This window comes from Chelonia mydas, chromosome 6, assembly GCF_015237465.2.
Source record: "Chelonia mydas isolate rCheMyd1 chromosome 6, rCheMyd1.pri.v2, whole genome shotgun sequence".
Lineage (NCBI taxonomy): Eukaryota > Metazoa > Chordata > Testudines > Cheloniidae > Chelonia > Chelonia mydas.
In genome coordinates, this window is record NC_051246.2 from 73,098,641 (window position 1) to 73,118,168 (window position 19,528).

General features: G+C 45.2%; 1 protein-coding gene across 1 annotated transcript; it reads right to left on the minus strand.

Annotated features, from left to right (window-relative positions):
* Window positions 1–2,406: 2,406 nt before the first annotated feature.
* VPS18 (VPS18 core subunit of CORVET and HOPS complexes) lies at window positions 2,407–19,365 on the minus strand. Its single transcript, XM_027818182.3, has 5 exons — window positions 18,659–19,365; window positions 9,872–10,013; window positions 9,597–9,688; window positions 6,921–8,791; window positions 2,407–5,694 (listed from the first exon to the last, which is right to left on the minus strand). Exons 1-5 carry the CDS (start codon window positions 18,747–18,749, stop codon window positions 4,966–4,968), a joined length of 2,925 nt encoding a protein of 974 aa, XP_027673983.2. The 5' UTR covers window positions 18,750–19,365; the 3' UTR covers window positions 2,407–4,965.
* Between the last annotated feature and the right edge of the window lie 163 nt (window positions 19,366–19,528).

The window sequence follows — 19,528 nt, forward strand, 5'->3', positions numbered from 1 at the left end:
ATCTACCTTACAAGGGCTTAGCCAATTCTGCTGAGACTTGAGCCTGCATTTCCAAGGAATCTGGGTGTTTCAACCTGAAGCTTAGATCACTAAACAATCCCACTAGTCATGTGGTAGAGATTCCAGTCTCCACCTTCATGCCAGCTAATAGAGGATTGCTCCTTACATTACTTTGTCCAACAAGAGATGGCATTCCCATAAATTCCCTTTGGAAGTTATTCCATAGCATTAAGCAAAAAACGATTGGATGGATGGATCTGTACTACCAGTGCCAGGACTGAAATTCATGGGCTGGTAATACTATGAGCCACACACCAAGATTCTCTCTCCCCACCTTACTAAGAGCAATAGGATCCAGGAACTAGCATGGATATTAAAGCCTACCTACAGTACAGAAACTGGAAGAACAAACTTTATCCTTCTGACTACTAACACCAGACCAAATCCAACTTCAGAAACTCAAGATCCAAAAATTTGTGGCCATCTGAACTCCTTTCTCCTACTTCCTCCCCCTTAATAAGTATTGTTATAGGCACAATTCCTTTTCCTATAAAAAAAGTCACCTGAAACCTTGTGCAGCCTCTACTTCTTACTACTATTCTTCAATATTCCATAGCAAAGAGACAGAAAACACTCACAGCTGTGCTTCATCAAAAGTCAGTATATTTAATGGAGAACAATGACATCTAGTGACTGGAATTAAAGTCTGCCTTACTGAGTTTCCAGCTCAGCAGTTAAACACTATGGCAAGGACATAAAGCGATCAGTGTTGGCTTAACTCCACTCACTTTGGTTACTGGTAAGAATCCCAGCAACTTCAATGGGAAGAGAGTTAGGCCAACACTGAGAACTTCTGAAGTGTCTCTCTACATGTTGTTCTTTACTACACACTTCCATCTGTTCTCTGGCTTTCTTCACTTCTCCAGACCCTTATATAGGCAACCTATTGACAAGGCAAGGTGGGGCGTGTGAGGAGAACTGTTTTAGGCCTGGTCTGCATGAGAAAGGTTGTACTGAAGAAACTAAGGTGTGAACCTAAATTCATGTAGTTTTGCCAGTATAACCCCTGCGTAGACACATTTATTCCAGTTTGCGTGGCCTTTTTTCAGTTTAGTTTAAACTCCTTCACAAGTAACAAACTAAACTGGCAAAAGGCCCCTCATATACCAGAATAAGAGTGTCAACACAAGGGGTTAAGCCAGTATAAATGGTACAAATCAGTACAAAACAGTAAAACTTTCCCATGTAGACAAGGCCTAGGAAAGAGTGGTACAGAACTCTCCCGTAGGACTCCATGTAAAATTCATTCCAGAGAATGGTGTGGCTGGTCCATACATACCTTGTGAACAAGGAGACCCCATTACAGAGAAGTATCTTAGCAAACTTACTCCAATCCAAATGTGTCATCGCCACTGAAATGATAGGAGATGGGAATACTCTACTCAGCTCCAGAATAGCAGAGAACAAGGTCTTGGAGCTGCTCCTTGACACATCAGATACCATATTCTATGTAGAAAAGCAAATGTTGAAAAACCATGTGGGAGAAGGGCTAAAATTTCTTCAATTTTCAAACATATTGGGATAACATCTCAGCTGTTAAGGACACCTGTATTCTAAGACAACCATGAACACACAAATGTGTGATTATGAAACTCCTTTAGTAGATACTATGACGTGTGTGGAGGACACCTTTCCACGGTGGCTGAAGAGGGCCAGTGTTTGGGACACTGCTAGAGTCCTAGCTGGCATTAGCAGGACACTGCACTGAGGGTGATCATTGTGCTTTGAAATCCATCAAAATGCTAGGTGACATTTCTGTGAAGGCTCAAGGTAACAAACAAACTTGTTGCCCGAACATACAGCCCCTTGAACAGGCAGGCTTCAAAACAGTTATCCATTTAAATTTTGACTAAGTAGAATAGTCTAGTGCTTGAGGAGAGACGGGATGAAAAGACTCCCATGTTTCTATTCTACCTTTGACAAAGACTTGCTCTGAGAATCCTTAATCTGTAACTCCGTTTCCCCATTTTGCAAATACACACAGGAATATTCTCTCTTTAAAAGGGAGTATAGAATGATTAATGCTTGTATTGTGCTCTGAAGTATTTGGTATCGTAAAACAAAACAGTTCAAGAGCTTTGAATGTAAAAGAACTGTCCTGTAATTCTAAAACTCCAGAGAGAGCGAGCTGTGGACATGTGAAAGGAATGAGGAGGAAGACAGCCTCCCAAGGAAACTGAGCAATTTGAAATCCCCTGGGGTGGATTAAAATTAATTTGGATTATGATCTTTTACAAAGCAATGACAAGGCAGAAGACGGCCCATCCCCAATTTTTATCAGAACTACTTTCATCGTGTATAAAACGCACACAAGCTTCCAGCCAAGAACAAAAATCCAGCAGTCAATCATATCAGGAAGGTTTAATGTAGAATTTCAAAGACATCACATTCAATAAGTGAGACACATACCTCATGTGTCTTCATCACAAAAGCCTTCTGGTACAGAGAGCAGCTCTCTCAAGTCAAACAGCAATCCAGAACCAACCAAAAAGAGAACTGATAAGCCATCAACAAGCACTAATAGCTGGCACTAATGAAACTAGTTATTCAGCAGTTCTAGTAGTAAAAAGATAATATTTCCAATAGCAACAGTTCTTTCTACTACTGAAATGCAGCTCTGACAGTGTTCATTTAGGGGAGGGGTGGGCAAACTTTTTGGCCCGAGGACCACACTGGGGTTGCGAAACGGTATGGAGGGCCGGGTAGGGAAAGCTGTGCCTCCCCAAACAGCCTGTCCCCAGCCCCCTCAGAACTCCCGACCCATCCAACCCCTCCCCCACATTCCTTGTCCCCTGACCGCCCCCTCCGGGGACCCCCATCCCTAACTGCCCCCCCAGGACCCCACCCCCATTCAACCCCCCTGCTCCCCACCCCCTATCCAACCTCCCCCCACTCCCTGTCTCCTGACCACCCCCACCCCATCCAACTGCCCCCTGTCCCCTGACTGCCCCCTGGGACCTCCTGCCCCTTATCCAACTCTCCCTGCCCCCTTACCATGCTGGCGGCAGGACAGGCTTATTGGAAAGTCTGGGAGGTGGGCGGGTGCAAGCCGTGCTGCTCCAGCACGTTAGCTGCAGGGGAGAGGAGACAGCAGGGGAGGGGCCGGGGGCTAGCCTCCCCGGCCGGGAGCTCAGGGGCCGGGCAGGATGGTCCCGCAGGTCAGATGTGGCCCGCGGGCCATAGTTTGCCCACCTCTGATTTAAGGCTTCTTCCTGCCAGCACTGCACAAGTAAAACATTGCAGGCTAAGCCCTCAGTTAGGAAATGCTCTGATCAGAAGTTGGGGAAGTTCTACTGGAACCCTGTGAGGCTACTAAGACCCCCAGTTAAGAAGACAAAATGTAATTTTGTATTACACCAAGACCCAGTTCCACAGTCACAGCAGCTGTCATGAGTGGCTAGCAGGTCACAGATGGGTTCTCAAGACAAGAACATAAGCTTTATAGAAGTCAGGAGAGATTTTTTTTTTTTTTAATTTCCTCTCAACTAAACTGACAAATATCCACCACCGCTTTACAAAACGTGATTCTCACGACTGCCCCTCATCTGTGGATCTTTGTGATTTAGTCCCAGCCAAAGCTCCATGGGAAGTTTAGTTCTTTCATGAGGAAGTGCTGACAGATCTAAATGTCACATGCCACTACTAACTCCTACTAAGGTGCTAGAGAAAAATCTCATCCTCCACCTCAAGTGTAATGATCTCCCTGTCAAAAACAGGACCAAAAAAAAATCTTCCAATGCTGAGCAGCATCTGGAGGGGTTGGGGAGAAATACACTGACCTACAGGAGCACTCAACTAAGCCATGAAGGGAACAGTTAGATTGCTTAGCAAAGGACGCCAAAGGCTCTCAAGTTTCTGCTTCAAGATGAAAGATGAAATGGTGTCACTGACTCAGAGAAGTGCTGTGGTCAGTCCTTGAGGAAACTGATTGCTAGACTTTCATTGGAGTGCCCACTCAGTGGTGCTACCTGTGAAGTATCATTATACGTAATACTCAAACTACCATTAGCAAGTACTGTACTTCAGTGGTGCTGGAACCAAAACAGGTAATTGTGCAGAATGTCCCAGTATGGGTATTCAGAATGGACTACAGTATAATGGCTGGAAACAAAGTGAAGAGATCCTACAGAAGATTCAACTGTATGGATCAGACCAAAAAACTTGTTGGAAAACTGGGGAAAGACCACAACCCCGAAATTCCAGACACAGGGATTAATATGCATCTTTTTAGACACTGCGCTGCTTAAGAATCATATTTTTATGTTATTATACAGAACCATGCATTCGTGTAACAGGACAGATGTTTGTAGACACACATGTAAACGCAAGTCTATTGCCTTCCTTTTACATTTCTGTCAGTAAAGCTGGCTAAACAATCTCATTAGGAAGCAAACTAAAAGCAATTCCTAATTTGAAAGTGATGAATGAAAGCCTATGCCACCAAGCACTCCCCACTGCTTCTTCCCATCGCCCCAGTCTTCACCTGAATTAATACTATAAAATGGGGAAGCAGTGCAACTGAATGAAATCATTTTTCTGTTCCCAGTTCTCTCTGGGCAATGAGGTATTCTTATCTTCATGCCAAAGGGTCTCATAAGAGCAGCTTCAAGAGGCAAGCTCAAGCTCACCTTCAGAGAGAAGCCAGAAGAAGTTCTGAGGCATTGGTGGAAATTAATCTTCCAGTTCTTAGACAACCATAACCATTTCTCTCATAGTCCTCCAGGACTAACTCATTGCTTTCCACATAACAGTACCAGCTGCTCTCTCCTTAGAGCTCTATCGAATCCATTTGTTTTCAGATTTCTGGAGGCTAATTCCTAATATGCATATTTCACAGGCAGTGGACATGACGTATAACTCAAAGTTTTGTGTTCATGCGCAGCCTCGAACAATAACTGTGTGACCCTACAGCCAACTCTGCCTCTCCTCCTCATACTTTTGTGGGTCAATGAAAGGCTTGTCAATGGACCGGATCATCAGCTCCCCACAGTACACGCATTCAGCTGCTACAATATCATCAATGTCTGCCTTGATCTGCTCCCGACTCTGCTGTCCCTTCCCCAAGCTGGTGGCATCTGTGTCCTTGGGGCGATGATGGGCTTTGGAGGGCTGGCTTGTGGCTCCCAGCTTCTTCTGAAGGTCTTCTAGCTTAGCTTGCTTGTAGGCAGGCAGGTTTGGAAAAACTGCCTGGAACAGACAGTCATAGTGGAACATGTGGCCGCAAAGGAAAAGGTAGAAAGGGCGGTTTAGGAGTGGAAAGTCACAGGCTGCACACTTCTCCTGAGGCTCCACAGAGCCATATTTGTTTCTCATCTCCTGGATGTCCTCCCGGATTCTCTTGGCACTCTGTGTAGCTTCCTCCATCTCTCTCTTCAGCTCCTCAATGTGCCTGTTGTAGTCCTCCAGAGAGTTGCAGATTGCCTCCTTGAAGTGGTCGATTGTGACAAAGTCAGGGAAGAAGGGAAGGACGTCTTCAATCTTTAGTAAGTTGCAGCTAGAAAGGCAGGCCATAGCCTTCTTGACGTCCTTCTCTTCCTGGACCACGTGGCGAGCAATTTTCAACCAGAGCTTCTTCCGTAGTTCCTCATCCTCTTCAGGGAGGTCTGCACAGGACTTTGCTAGATCCACATCCACCTGAAAATTGAACAGAACAGTAAGGAAACAAAATTATGATTTCCTCTTCACTTCTCTCTCCGTCATGAGAGCCCACTACCAGTAAAGGAAGGACACCAGTAGGAGATCTCTCCCTTATGTCAATCATAACTACAGCTATACAGTTGACATGCCCACTTGGCTGTTTGTCAGCCACATCCTCTCTCCCCCTGAGACATCCACTCCCAACACAAAAGGTGTGCATAGCAATTCTGGATCACTTTGAAGAGTCATTAGGGTCCAGGAACACAACAGGAAGATCTAGCTCTCCAAAGCCACTAGTGACCTTCGACCTCCAAGGTTACAACAATGAATTAAGTATCCACCCTCATACAGCAGGCACAGTTACAATTTTTGACCTTTACCGGGCTAGAGCATTTATCTCCTCCACAGTATTCTCTATACTCAGAATGTAGGATTCTGCAAATATTGTGATGAACTAAACTCAGTAAATGTCAGCACTTTAAATTGTACACACTGCACTGTCATCATTCAGAACCTAAGTTACCTCTACACTAATTTAAACTTTCTACAAGATGACCAAGGGGGGATAAATTCATTTTAAGTTTTTCTTGCCTTTTTTAATTAAATCAGGAGATTAAGAATAGGGTGGGATCCTCAGATCAGCAGAGCTGGTTATCAATGAGCAGAGTACCACAGAGCCAGGACTGCATTAACAGAAACCACATCCCCCACCACACAGTCTCTTTCACTCTCCTAAGATTATGGTCTGTGAAAATCAGATATCCACTGTGGGTATCTTTACACTACAATTAGACACCCAGGGCTGGCCCATGCCATCTGACTCAGGCTAAAGAACTGTTTAATTGTGGTACACACATTTCAAATTGGGCTGCAAGCCTGAGCTCTGGGAACCTCCCACCTCGCAGGGTCCTAGAGTCTGGGATCTAGACCGAGCCCAAACATCTACATCGCAATTAAACAGCCCCTTAGCATGGGCCAGAGTCAGCTGGCACAGGCCAGCCAATTTTTAATTGCAGTGTAAACATACCCTGATAGTTCTGAGCTTCCACTATTGCTCTAAGTTAATATGGTGACAGATATTCCCTCCCTTTCTTGGGGCCTTTATAACCCTTTAAACACACTAGCCAGCCTTCCCACCCCTTCCCTTTAAGAAAGGGAAAGCTCTCCACCATTGGACCTTCAAGAACAAATTAACTAAGAGTACTAAACATAGTAGCACACACCTGCAGAGCTAGATCCACTGCTTCCTCATATAACTCCATCACTTTGTAAACATGGACACAGGCTCGGTGGTGTCCATGCTCTGCACACAACCGAAGCGCATACTTCAGGTCATAGTGGATCCTGTTAGGGTTGGCTCCTGCTTGTTCGAGATATGATAGCAGCGAGTCTGGCCGACACAAAGCATAGAGAGACAACAGATAGTTGTGAATGGCTTGCTCGGTTTCCTCCAGCTCACACACACAGAATTCCATGTATCGAATAGCTTCACTGATCTGTTGGGTGCTCCCACTTTGGCTGTAGTTGACGAGGGCAGGTATGAGCTTCCTGGCATCCAGTTTCGTGCCCATGGAGATCCAAGCATCAACCACCTTCTTGGGGATGTGCTGGATCAGGACCGGAGAGAACTTGTAAAAGAGCTTCTCATCTCTGTGTCTGGTAAGGACGTTTAGGGCTTCATCATAGTCATCATGCTGGCAGTGATGGGCTACCACTCTCTCATAGTCCTGCATAATAACTGAAAAATAGACCATGTGTTCTGTGTCCCCATGGCTTGCTAGCAACTCATAGATGGACGCTCGGTTATTGAACAGGCACTCTTTGTTTCTGGGGCTGCTCAGGAAGCCGCAGAACTTCTCCCGAGTCGCCTCAAAGAGATTCCTTTTCGAGGTGTTCCCCTCCAGAGCACCTAGCCGATTCAAGTAAAGCTCTGTTAACCAGGTGGTCAGCAAAGTTGTCTGCGTCTTTTCAGAGGACTTTAAGCTGGCCAGTTTCTTGAGCAGAAACTCCATCAATGCCTCCTCCTGCTTGGCTTCAATGAACTTAAGGGCAATCTCTTCAAAGTAGTTCTGGGTCAGTGCATAACACTTGGCACTATCTAGGTACCTCTTGTTTTGGAAGGAGTGTTCTGCCTCTCTTGCCAACACAATATCTAGGCACTCAGGACGGTCTTTGCAGTACTCTTTGGCCAGATCAAACTTGTTAATGTTCATGTACATCTTCCAGACATCTCTCGATTCCCGTTGTACGTGGTAGCGGAATACAACTTTCTCCGTGTAGATCCAGATCTGCCCGACTGTGGGATCTTTGATCATGCGCTTCAACGAGCCAAACTTCTCCAAGAACAGGTCTTGGAAGACAACCTGCCCATTCAGAGTGCACACAGCCTTCACTCTGTCAGGCAGTAGCAGCAGGAAGTGGAACTGGGTGAGCACTATGGAGATTGGCTTGTTAGCTGCCACATCTACATCAGAGGGATACTCCCAGACCCGTTCATCACTCAGAATAGAGTCAGGCCGTCCATAGTCCAATGTACCATACAAGACCCCATTTCCCATCATCCAGGCAAAGGAGCGTGGGGAGGAGCGTAGCTTTGGAGTGTAAAATGCTATTTCGCTGTAGCCAAAGCTGGCTGGGAACTCTCGGAAGCTGGGCAAGTGGTCTGCATGCATGCCAAACACGAAGCCAAAGCCCTGTTGCTCCGCCCCCTCAGGCACTTTGCCAACAAACTGGAAGAGTCTCTTACGAGTAGTGGCAATGATAAAACATTTCCCATCGAGCCCTCGCTCTATTTCCAGACAGCAGACTGGGGTCGGTCCTGCCTCCTCCTCTAAGGTATAGGCCAGTCGGAAATACTGGTCCAGATTAGTGCTGAAGAGACTTCCCTCGCTGACAGAGATCTCAGCCTCATATATTTGGCCCTGGGCTGTCCCCACCAGGATAGGACCAGTGTTAGTCTCTGAACCCAGAAACTTGTTCCAGCCCACACTTTCAATCAAGTGACCTTTCCAGCGGGAGAGCGTCCGCACCTTCTGAGCACTTCTGTTCAAATACAGGCATTCACTAGTGTTCAGTGCAATCACAAGATGAGATCCTGTAAGGCATATAGCAAGAGATAGACAATTAATGGGTGCAGGGTTAAAGGAACTGCAAACACCACAACCCAGGCAGACCACTACTGTAAAGCAAGACTGCTGGTTGTTCTCAGAGTCATGTTAGACAAAACATGGAAGTCAAGTTCCTAGAGTTCCCCCAAGAATTTGAATTCATAAGAACCTGGGGATTGCAATAATGGATGAGATCAGTGGTCCATTTAGCCTAGTATCACAACTGACAATGCTTCAAAGGAAGGTGCAAGAAACCCTATATGAACAACTCTGGAATAAATGGCCCATAGAAAGTCCAGGCTGCTAATTGTTGTCATTAGGTTTTATATTTTATAAGTGTTTCATCCCAGCTAGAGTTAACTGTGGATATTATAATTATAATCCTATTTAGAAATCTGCTAAGCTCCTGGCCTCCTAAGGCCAAAGGAGGCAATGGGCTCCAAAAGTTAGATGTACATCACGTAAGGAGAATTTTCTTTTATCAGTTGTAAAAAGCTCACTCAAGTCAGCCCACATCTGTCAATAAAGAACTTGGGCAGTGGTTCATATACACCAAAATGTAAGGAGTAAGGCACAGTACTCTTCCTCTAACCCTTGGGTATTAAATAGGCAGAGTCCCTGGACAATAATTAGGTAGTCTGAGTTCATTCCCCAGGTGGGCCACGTACTCCTTCCACACACAGAACAGAAACTGGAAATCTTCCTTAATTAAATGCTTGTTTAAACACAATTATTGCATTTGTTGTAGATATTAAACAGCATATTGCAATTTCCCCTACACCATCACCTCACCTGTGTGGTCCAAAAACATCTTGTAGACTCTGGCTTCATCCTTGCGTCCCAACTCTACCTGATTAGGTTCATCTGCCTTGCCAAGATCAATCCTGCATGGAGGAATGACAAAGCAAGTTACCAAGATGCAGGAAGAGCCCATGTAATTGTGGAAACAAAATTATACCTTTCTCTTTTACAAAAGACCATGAATCTGCACCTAGTTTAGAGACAGGGTTTCCACGCGACCCAAAAACAGGCTGTGAAGGCTTCAGGTCTTAAATAGTACAAGTTACCTGAAAAGGGTGTCTCTGCCAAGGCTCATACAGAGTTGGTTACAGGAGACCACAAGGCTGTTAATTTTCTCTGGAGGAGTGAAATCAATCCTTTGCTTGTTAAATATTGGAGTCTCCTTCTCCAGCCGAGCATTCACATACCCTAGGAAACATGAAAATACAAATGTAGTTCAGAAAAGAGACAACACTAAATGTAACCTAAAACAGGGAGCAGAAACAGGGAGGGCTACAGGAAAGTGAAGTGCTCCATGGTGTGGAATCATGGGGAGTAGCATCTAATCTTTTCCCCAGGTGCATGTTTGGAGATACAGTAAAAGTCTATTTTCCCATTCTGCCACAGTGGAGCAATTTGTCACATGGCACTAACCTGAAAAAACAAACAAACAAACAAACACAGCGAACCCTGAAAACTCTGGAAGAAACTGCACATTACAGTTGCATGACAACTTTATAAAAAGCTGATTAAGAGGAGGACAAGAAATTAGACTTGAATAAAGACTGGGAGTGGATGTGTTATTACACAAAGTAAAACTATTTTCCCATGTTTATTCCGCTCCCCCCCCCCCCCCTTACTGTTCCTCACATGTTCTTGTCAACTGCTGGAAATGGCCCACCTTGATTATCACTACAAAAGTTTTTTTTCTCTCCTGCTGGTAATAGCTCACTTTACCTGATCACTCTCGTTACAGTGTGTATGGTAACACCCATTGTTTCATGTTCTCTGTATATATAAAATCTCCCCACTGTATTTTCCACTGCATGCATCTGATGAAGTGAGCTGTAGCTCACAAAAGCTTATGCTCAAATAAATTAAGGTGCCACAAGTACTCCTTTTCTTTTTAAGAAAACAAATGGTCAACTACTGGAAAATCAGGTTATTTGTTAAAACACTGAAATGGTGCTGTACAAGGTGCTAACATAGATGGTATCTATGCTTCACAGAGTTTACAGTCTAATGAAAGACTCAGAAATCAGAGGTGGCATTAGTTTAAAATGTTTCATTTGGGGAGGATAAAATTAATTTCTCTCTTATTCAGTCTAGCATCCATCACACAAAAGAAAAGGCGGAAATTAAGATTATTCAAAAGATTAAAGATTGATTAATTTTATGGAAAAAATCTAGCTTTTAATTGCCATAAAACAATTTAAGATCAGTGACTGCAAGCAATACAGCTGGAAGTCGCAACTAGATCAGTAGAAAAGTTTCATAATACTTGTATAATGTTTTACATCCACCAAGCTCAAAGCACTTGAAAAAAATGAATAAGTACCGTTACTCCAATTTTACATTTGAGAGAAACTGAACCATGGGGTTCAGTGAATTGACTGAAGTCACACAGCTTGCCGAGACTAGCACTCAAGTCTGGTGAGTACCAGAATCAGTGCCCTAACCATGAGACCACAACGCTGCCCAACAAAAGCCAAAACTAGGTAGAACCGGATTCGAATTTAATTACAAACTGAAAACTTGAGCCAGTGTGATCCAGTTCCTGGATCTTTTGGCAAACCTGGATTGAATTTCAAGCAAGGCTAGGCCAAATTAAGATTTGGGGTTAAACCTGGCAAATGTGGTCATTTTGTCAGAGCTGCACAATGCATTTTAGGTCTGCTGAAGCCTGAAACTCAAAGTGAAACTCAGGTGTGTGTGAACTGAAACTGGGAGTCGGAGGGTGAGTAGAAACCAATGACTTTCATATTGTTCTAGTCACAATGCTGATCTAAACTAGAACCACCACCACCACTATTCAACTATTTTGCTTTAATGGCTCCACTTACACGCCAGGGGACCACCGAGCTGGCTAGCTTGGGAGACACCAAATTTAGATGGTGGCAGATTACTAGACAGCGTGGTCTCTATAGCAGGTAGGAGGAGAAAGTTTTACACCAGCAGCATGGCAACATAGTCTGCTACAGAAACTGGTTCAGAACAGGCTTAGAGTTTTGTTTTGTTTCAGTTCATAAAAGCTTTTCAAGTTTTAAAGCAGGTGCAGTGACCTCAAGAGAAGGCCAAGCACTAAGATGGTGAAGGGAGGAGGGTGAAGGACTAGCCAGGGCAGGGGGATGAGAAATGTATACATTAAGATGGATAGGCTTTTAACACCACATAGCAGGGTGGCAGAATGGCATGACTAGTTTCATTTTTCTGAAGCTGGACAGGGCTCAGCTTTCAAAAGCTTGGAACAACCTAGAAGCACACCGTTTCCATGCCTAAATGGGGCAGCTTCTGAAGGCTGTTCTCCTATGGTGGATGGACACAAGCCAAAATCCATAAAGGAATTCAGCTCTGCCATGGAACTGTAAAATAATGTGACATTCACATGGAACAAAACATGAATGATACTCATTAGTAGAATCCAGGGGACATTTGTATGTCAACAAAAAGATTGTATCACAAAGCTCTCTCCATATCAGTCCTATGATGCAAGTTTTTCCTCTGCCTGAATTTCCCATGCCCTCACAGGACACCATGTAACCCCTTGACCAAGAATATTGCATTCCTCTAACAGAATGACCAGGCCACCTCAGGCTAGACAACAAGAAAGGACTGGTCATTTCTGGTTTCTTTCCTAGGTTAAATTTACACTGGCCTCCCTCCAAGGATGGAAAACCACTGGCTCCACAGGGATTTCTAAGACAGTTATATCTATGTAGTGCAGTTAGCCTGGGAAAATCTTCACTTGCAAAGGATTTACAAGGTACACAAGGTTACTCCTGGGGGAATTCTGCACCACTGCGCATGTGCAGAATTCATGTTCCCTGCAGATTTCTTTTTCCTTCGCAGAAAATACATTCTGCGGGAGAGATGCTGCAGTTATGCTTTTCACCCACCGGGGACTGCTGTGGTGCCAGAATAGAGGGCAGCTGCTCACCAGCCAAAACATCCCATAGAGAAGACAGCCTGCATTCCTCACAGCGTCCTGCCCACAGAGACAGATGAGAATGTACATGGGGGGGTGGGAGAGGAGACACAGACAGAGTGGGGCACATGGGGCTGCTGGGGGGTCACAGACTGGGGTTTAGAAAGGCTAATGGAGGGACAGGGGCTGAATAGGAGTGGGGGTGCAAGGCCACATGGGGACAGGGTGCAGGGACACATGGGAACGGGGGAAGGAGATGCAGGGACATGTGGACAGGGGGTGTATAAGGACGGGGGAAGGAGTGCATGGACACATGGGGACAGGGGCACATGTGCCTGACTGAATGGGAGAGGCTAGGGGTTAACCAAGGTCTGTATGCGGGAGGCTCCCCAACTTTCTAATAATTCCTCCCCCTCACCCCCCCAAAAAAATCTCTGTTCCATACTTCTCCCACCCACATCCAACAACCCTCCAGATTCACTCCCAGGCTCCTTCCCAGCAATTACTTCTCTCTCACTCAGCTCCTCCATTACGCCAACTCCCCCAAGCCTTTGCACTGCTTCTGAGAGGTGCAGGAAATATGGTTCTGTATTGTAGTTTGAATGAATGATTAATCAAAGTTCTGTATTAATATGCCTAGTAAGGAATATATTTGTCAAAAAAAAAAATCCTGAATCTTTTTCATTGTCTGTATTGTTACAGACATACTTGCTGACAGGTATTTTTAAATAAGTTACCAAAATAATTGAAGCTGGCATGATTATACTGTGTTATTCTGACAAATAAAATATGCAGAATTTTAAAATATTGTGTGTAGAATTTTTATCTTTTTGGAACAGAATGCCCCCAGGAGCAAAAGATAGAACAAGGCTGCTGGAAACCAAGGCCACTGGCTAAAGCAGCCAAACAGCAGGCATAAAGTTAAACACACAGTGTAAAAGGAGGGTTAGAAGACCGTTTGATTGGCAGGATAGGATTCTGTGGTCAGCCCAGCACTGTAGAGGCAGCGAATGCTCTGCTGCCATGTGAGAGGGAGCAGAGTTTAGGCCTAGAGCTCTGTAGGCTGGCAGGGGCCTGGAACAGCACAGAGAAAGCACAATCAGCCCCTATAGTCTTGTCCCTATGTTATTTTCAGCAACTCTCCCACCACTGGTCTAGCACCAGTGTAGCCCAGTTACTGGCTAGAAAAGATTAACACTAGTGTAGATGGGCTGTCAACACTTATCACGGCATCATCTAGACCTGCTCAAGCACAGTCAAATGACATGGAGACAAAAGTGCTGGCACCTGCTCTACCATCGCTATCCCCCGTTACTGATGCTAGTTCAATAGCGGCAAATTCAAAAAATAGCAAGCTTACAGGTAGCCGAAGTGTGTGCACTGGAAGAGATGGGAAATAACTTCATGCTAATTATGCAACACCTCTTTTGGCTAGCACTTAATTCAGCCTTTGCCTACACATAGTTTGACCATCCATTTAACTAAGTCAGCAGCACCCCCCTGCTGTGGACACATATTTCAGGTTGAGTGTCCTATTTTGGCTTTGATTAAGTCAGCGAGGAACTGATATAAGGAAAATTGAAAAAGGACACTATTATCCTGAAATAAGAGGGCCCATAACTAGTGGTCATATTGATTCAGTTAAATCGGTGCTCAAATTGCATGTAGACCACGTAGGGTTGCCAATTTTCAAAAGTGGAGTTTCACTCTGATGGGAAAGTGATACAGACACCCATTACTGAAAAAAGAAAAACATGGAATGGAGGATGATCAAAGGCACAAGAATCAAGCCATTAAAATGAGATCTCTAAGTCACATTCACTTAGAGTCAAGGTAACTTTTTTCTGGCTAATTGCCCACTCAGGAAAAAATAAGGTTGTCTCAGTCAGAGGACCAATGAAAATGTAACTCAGTAAAGAAAGGAGCAGTTTAGCTTTTGGATGGAAGGTTTTACTGATTTAAAAGCACTTTTATTTAAAATTATGTATTTTAGATTCCTTGAGTGACTACCTGTAACAACGCAGTCAGTTGTATGTGCACTTCAGTCATTAATTTGAGATTTTTAATTAGTGATCTTCACCAGAAGGGGAGACAGGTACTTTTTTAGCCTCTGTTCCTCAACACAAAAAGCTTGGGTAGGATTCAATTGGTTTTATTCCATCATATATCGTTTTTCCTGACTTGGAACAGGAGAACTAGCTTTGGTTTGGAGTCTCAGTCCCATACCTCTGCATTCCTCTCAAATGTGCATAAAAACACCTTTTCAAATGTGCTTAATCTATTGTTTAGGATTCTAAACGTTGCACCTTCAGATTTCTGGATGAGCCTTCTTTCTTTCTACCTCCCAGAGGCTGAAACATCTGGAGAAAGACAATGAAATAAGATCACTACTAACTCCAGCCAGGTCTTTTGGGACTTGAGGAACCTGCAGTTTGCGTTTCAGCCATCCCCAGTCTTTGCTCTTTTGCGATCTACATCTTTCTGAAATAGCATCAGTAAAAGCACAGCACTTCGGCACGCACTTCAACCAGCTTAACACTTCACAAAATTTCAGGTACAATGTTATGGTTTGCTCTTATGTGAATGTGCTCTATGTAAAGCTATTACTTTTATCTATTCCCCAAACTTTAGATCGGTCTGCAACTGCTGCCAACCAATTTACTTTCAAGTCATGTTCAAAGCCACAACCGGAGCCCTGAAGGGACACCAGCAGATTCTAAAATGGTGATGAACATGGCTGCCTCTCAACTCAAATATGGTTCAGCTGTCCCCTTTGCTGACACCCATTTGCCAGCAACAGGTAAAATTTTTAGTGAAGACAGAGTCTATAATAACTGAAAAACTACTTAAGAGATGATAATGCAGGAGTCAAGAGTGAAAGCAGAGCAAAAGGGAAGGAAAGGAATTGTTAGCCAAACTCTTAAAACCATTCTGCTTCCGTTAACTTCCATTTAGCACCAAAATAATTAACCGGTGGGTGGGGGGGGACCTCTGTTAAGAGATTCAGAACCCTGACTTCAATTAAACTTAACCAAATAAAGGTAACAAGCCATATTTTAAGAAATATGAACTTCAGTGTATGGACTATATTTAATTTGTTCTCTCTCTGTTTATCCCTTTTATTTTATACACAGCTTGGTATAATCAAACTTTTCCCACAGATATACATCATACAACCCTGCTTATCTAGCAGTTCCAGACGATACTTAAAACCTTTTGATAGGTTAGGATTCAACTAAAGTGGGGAGCCAGTCACAGATACTTTCAGAAGCATATGCCTATAGATTTTTAACTCAGCAAAGAGATGCCAACTTTGCTGAGTGGCCAGCACTGAAGTGGCAATGCTAGATAGAACATAGTCCTTTTAAAGCTAACTGGGTCTCATATCTAATTCAACCTTATATGGTGGCAGTAGGAGAAACCACATGTGAAACTCAAGACTCACTAGTTTGATTAATAGGGGAATGTACTACATAATTGCCCCTCTAGCAAGTTACTCCTCATTCATATTGCATAGCTGGCATAACCCATCACATAATTATTGTATATTTATATTACATTACACAGGTGGACCTAATGTAGGTGCCAGCACAAATTGTGGCATAAAGTTTCAGACCAACACAGATTGCTTTCATGCCACACTTCTGTAGTGGTAACCATACTAATATGAAATCAGCCCATGAGAATTACACAGTCATTATACATGTGATGGAACCTATGTTCTCTGCATCCAGTATATTGGTAAGTTTCCCTGGGCTGGGCAACTAACACGATGTCACTAAGCATCACACATACAAAATGTTTAATAGTTTCTATAGTTACTCAAGTTCCTCAAAAAGGAAAGGAGCAAAGAAAGACTAAGAAACTGATTAAAAAACAAAACAAGAAGTGGCATAGACAGGAGGCCTCCTGTGAGACATTATTGCCACAAATTTGGGTTGACAAGTGGAGAAGCAGTGGTTAGAGCTCACCCCAAGCTCATAACTTTAAAACCATTTCACATTCTCTTTTTTGCCTCGTATACAAGTGCATTCATATAGCAGTGATATTTTAGGATTAAGTCATTTTCCACCCCACATAATAATTTCACTCTAAATAGAGGTTCACTACAGTCAAAATTGCAATGAAGCAATTTGGGACTGGAATCCTTCTTCCTCAAACAGTTTCACTCTATAACCAAGTTCAAGCTACGCTCTAAACACAGAGCCCTACCAAATTGTGGTCATGAAAAACGCTTCATGGACAGTGAAATCTGATTTCCCATGTGCTTTTACTCTATATTATACAGATTTCATGGGGGCGACCTGTGTTTGTCAAATTGGGGGTCCTGACCCAAAAGGAGTTGCAGGGGAGTCATGCGGTTATTTTAGGGGGGGTCACAGTATCATCACCTTTACTTCTGCACTGCGTTCAGAGCTGGACGGCTGGAGAGCGGTGGCTTTTGGCCAGGCACCCAGCTCTGAAGGGGGTGCCCTACAAGTACCAGCACAGGGTGGCAATACGATACCATGGCATCCTTACTTCTGCACTGCTGCTGGTGGTGGCTGTGCCTTCAGAGCTGGGCTCCCGGCCAGCAGCCATTCCTCTTCGGCCACCCAGCTCTGAAGGCAGCGCCGCCATCATCAGCAGTGCAGAAGTAAGGGTAGCAGTACCACAACCCCCACACACACACACACACCCTACACACACAACTCCTTTTTAGGTCAGGACCTCTACGATTACAACACTGTGAAATTTCAGATTTATTTATCTGAAATCATGAAATTCACAATTTTTAAAATCTTATGACTTTGAAATTGATCAAAATGGACTGTGAATTTGGTAGAGCCCTATTTATACACAATGGAGAATCTGAGAAGAACTGATGTATTGTAACATTGTGTTCACAGGTTAAGTGCGCAGATTGCATTTGTGATTACAAAAATACTGTAAAAAGAAAAGGAGTACTTGTGGCACCTTAGAGACTAACCAATTTATTTGAGCATAAGCTTTCATGAGCTACAGGATGCGATGAAGTGAGCTGTAGCTCACGAAAGCTTATGCTCAAATAAATTGGTTAGTCTCTAAGGTGCCACAAGTACTCCTTTTCTTTTTGCGAATACAGACTAACACGGCTGTTACTCTGAAACCTGTCAAAAATACTGTACACATCTTCTCATTTTCTGTACTTCAGCTATTAGCAAGGCTTCCATTTGCTAAACGTAATGTAAAATTCATTTCCTTGCAACTGCCTCAACATGAAGTAGTAATGGCAAATATCCAATGTGGACCCAGAGATAGAGCAGAATCACATGACAGAGTGCCCGCTCTATGCTATAACACCTATCTTTGGTACCTATAGTGATTAATTAAGGCCCTAATTGTCCTCACATAGAGAAAACCAGGAAAGATGGGAACACTGAGAATTCATTCAAAGTACTGCATGATGACATTAATAATTTGCTCTTCTATAGTGTCACCACAGAATCTGAAAACGCATTACAAACTAAACCGCACAAAGAAAAGGAGTACTTGTGGCACCTTAGAGACTAACCAGTTTATTTGAGCATGAGCTTTCGTGAGCTACAGCTCACTTCATCGGATGCATAGCAAACCGCACAACTATCCATGAGGTATTATGACACCCATTTAACAAAAGGGAAAGGGAGGCAAGGAGGGGTTATTTGACCTCAGTGATACAGGAAGCCACTGGCAGACTTGGGAACAGAACCGAAGTCTGACTCTGCAACCCTATTTAGCCAGTAAGATCACGGTGCCTCCCAAGGCCAGCCAGACTCAAGTCAACAGGGCAGCATCCTGCAGGCTTGCAGTGTCGCTTGCAGAGCTCGTGCCCAAATCAGACTAGGGGGAGGGCGGGGCATCGTGGCCCCAGGGCAGTTCTCACGCTGTGACCTGCACAGATGATCGCGTAGCCCCAGCCCCCGCTTACCGGAGTGCGGGATGCCCACGCTGGCGCGGCTCTGCTGCAGGGAGGCGGAGCGGGACAGCGAATCTTCGTACTCGTCCAGGATGGAGGCCATGGCCGCCCCCTCACCAGCCAGTCCCCCGCCACCCACTCAGCTCCCTCCCCTCAACTCATCCCGACGCAGCCCCCTCGCTGCAGCCCGCTGCACCCTCCGACAACTCCCCTCCTGCAGAACGCCCCGCCCCCCGACAGACCGGGGAGCAACTCCGCTCCTGCAGCACCGACCCCGCCCCCGCCCCTCCTGTCTCGCGCAGCGAGCCCGGCCGCGCCCGACCCCCCTCCGGCCCAGGTCACTCCGGCCGGGCTACTTCCGCAGATGCTCAGCTGAGCGGCCGCACGTGACCTGACGGCTTGCGGGCCGCCGCGCTTCCGGTTTCCGGGCGGTAGCGCGGCTGCGCGCGGGGCGGGGCGGGGCGTGTCCCTCACGTGCCCTGAGCGGGAGGTCGCGCGCCTGTCGCTGGCCTAGCGCCGCCCCTCTTCACCACACGCCCGCCAATCGTGTCACCCAATAGGCGCGGGGCTGTCCTGACGCCGCGCCCCTGGTTCGCTCCAGCCCTTCTCCCTGTGATCGCACGAGTCAGAGGCAGCGCCGGGCTAGGGAGCCCCCCACGGGCAGGCTTGCAGGGGCTGCGCGTAAGCCCCGATGCTGCGAGCACTACACGCTGCTCAGCCAATCACCGGTACCGCCCTGCTCATCTTGGATGTACACCCGTCCGCACGCCAGCCGGGCCAACTCTGCGTGGGGGGAGCGTCTCATCCCAGTGTTACCTACAGGGGAACAGGCCGGGCGCGTGGCCTAAAGACAGAGCAATCCCACATCAGGAGTTCTCCGGC

Coding starts and splice junctions, on each gene's coding strand:
- VPS18 (XM_027818182.3), bottom strand. CDS start 18,749: ATGGCCTCCATCCTGGACGAGTACGAAGATTCGCTGTCCCGCTCCGCC. Junction 10,014..18,658: donor CGTGGGCATCCCGCACTCCG/GTAAGCGGGGGC, acceptor CATGTTTCCTAG/GGTATGTGAATGCTCGGCTG. Junction 9,689..9,871: donor GGCAGAGACACCCTTTTCAG/GTAACTTGTACT, acceptor TCCTCCATGCAG/GATTGATCTTGGCAAGGCAG.